Raw genomic sequence first — 2,396 nt, forward strand, 5'->3', positions numbered from 1 at the left:
TTGTCTTAACACAATAACTAAGAAAATGCCGTGAAGGCTATGTTAATAAGTTTGATGAAAATATTTCCAATTGTATATAAAACCAGCATACTGTACCCCATGATTGCATTAACGCACACAGCTATGATTTAATAAAAAAAAAAAAGTAGTCAGCTACATTTGACCTTTGGAAGTGAGTATATGATTTAGGAAAATGGCACTGTGAATATACCAGGATTATGTGATGTAATCACCAATAAACCTTGAGGTCAATGGACATGAATTTCATGTGTCACCTGTCCCTTTTTTCTTTAACCATACTTATCTGAAAAGGTGCTGGCATGGAGTGGGGTGGCAGGCAAATTTAAGGAAATACTAAGCAGCAGGGTTAGGTAAGGGAATTGAGGTGTGCGGACGGGGGTGGTTATCAGGACTGACTACGGAAGCATCTAAGCTGAGTAAAGAGGGGATTGAGTTCACGGGAAGGTTGAAGGATAATGAAAAGGTGGTGAGATCAATGGATGGCAGGTTCCAGTGGGGACTGAAGGTTTGTTGGGGGTAGAGGAAGTCATCTGGAAAGATAAGAGGTGGTGGTTGAGGAACGAGATGCTTACAACAGTTAAGATAATGGTGGGGTCACAGTTACTGGTAATAACAAGTTTGAACTTACGACTATGAGAGTGAGTAGCGGAGGTAGAATGAAGGTGCAGAAGGCAGGGCTGAAAGGACTCCCGGACGGTTGTGTCATTCCTGCCCAAAGTCTAGAGCTGTTTTTTTCAACCTTCTTTATCTTACGGCACACGTGAACCTGTAGTTAAACTTCAGAGGCACACTTAAGTTATGTTGATCAAAACAAGAGTAAAAAAATGAATATGTTTACTGTGCTTCGAACTGCTTTCAAGAATAATTTAATTGATGATTTTAAAAAATTTTCACTACACACCTAAGATTCCCTCATGGCGCACTGGTAGAACAATGGTCTAAAGTTTTGTCCCTTAGTTTAAAACGTTAATAGTGAAAATATTACTTCCTTAAAGAAATTTTGATCATGATGCTCTTTCATTTTTCTTGATGCTAAATATAAAAACACTCTCTTCTTTTATGTTAGAACATTAAGAGCGTTGTGGATATAGATAGACTGGAAAAGAGGATTGAGGAATTGTCTAAGACCGAGGCAGAACACCAAGTAAGCACTTCCCAGATGCTGGTAAAATATTATTTTTTCTGTCAAACTAATTTTATTCTCTGATGATGTATGCGACTCATTGACAAAGTAATCTTTGGTTGCACATTCTGAAATGTGTACTGTCCCAAATGTCTGAATTATATAAAAGACAGTTTCTTTTTCTTGGTAGCAGCTTTACTGATCCATGATTCACACGTGCCTTAAGTATACAAGGCATTTATCTAATACGGTCACAGTTGTGCAATGATTACCAAAATCAAGTTTAAAGCATTTTTCTCACCCCCAAACAAACCCTTTCAGCAGGAACACCTCTTACCATCCTTTCCCCAGCCCTACATGGCCACTAATCTATTTTCTGTGTCTATAGTTCTGGATGTTGAACCATACAATATACAGTCTTTTGTGACTGGCTTTTCTCACTTAGCATGATGTTTTCTGGGTTGTCTATATAATAGCCCTATCAGAACTTCTTTCTGTTGTTGGATAATACTCCATTCTATGGATATAACACATTTTGTTCATCAGTTGGTGGGCATTTGGGCTGTTTCCACTTTTTGGTCTTTATGAATACCTGCTATGAACATTAGTATATAAGTATTTTTATTTATTTTTTTTTTATTGAGACAGAGTTTCACTTTGTCGCCCTCTGTAGAGTGTCATGGCATCATAGTTCACAGCAACCTCAAATTCTTGAGCTCAAGTGATTCTCTTGCCTCAGCCTCCCTAGTAGCTGGGACTACAGGCGCCAGCCACAGTGCTTGGCTATTTTTTGTTTGTTTAGCAGGCCCGGACCAGGTTCGAACCTACCAGCCCCTGTGCATGTAGCTGGCCCCTCAGCCACTGAGTTATGAGTGCACCCAGTAGACAAATTTTTATATGTACATAAGTTTTCATTTCTCTTGAATATATATACCTAGGTGTAGAATTATTGGGTCCTATGTAAGCTCTATGTTTAACCTTTTGAGGAACTGCCAGACTGTTCTCCAAAGTCGCTGCTCCATTTTGTAGTCCACCAGCTTCATATGAGGGTTCAAATTTATCTACATCCTTGTTAACACTCACTATTTATCTTTTTGATCATAGTGGCAATTTCTAATTTAAAAGTATCTGATTTTGGCTTGGCGCCTGTGGCTCAAGTGGCTAAGGTACCAGCCATATACACCTAAGGTGGAGGGTTCGAATCCAGCCCGGGCCGTCAAACAACAATGATGGCTGCAACCAAAAAATAGCC

The 2,396-nt window shown here is 39.2% G+C and overlaps 1 protein-coding gene across 1 annotated transcript in view; it reads left to right on the plus strand.

Annotated features, from left to right (window-relative positions):
• LOC111726212 (lymphoid-restricted membrane protein) overlaps positions 1–2,396 on the plus strand; it is a 44,581-nt gene that overhangs the window by 20,092 nt on the left and 22,093 nt on the right. The window contains exon 9 of the mRNA XM_023514705.1: positions 1,088–1,165. Coding sequence (XP_023370473.1) covers positions 1,088–1,165 — 78 coding nt within the window. The remainder of the gene's footprint in view (positions 1–1,087; positions 1,166–2,396) is intronic.

Source organism: Otolemur garnettii, unplaced genomic scaffold, assembly GCF_000181295.1.
Source record: "Otolemur garnettii isolate 467f Iridium unplaced genomic scaffold, OtoGar3 scaffold00057, whole genome shotgun sequence".
In the NCBI taxonomy this organism is placed as follows: Eukaryota; Metazoa; Chordata; class Mammalia; order Primates; family Galagidae; genus Otolemur; species Otolemur garnettii.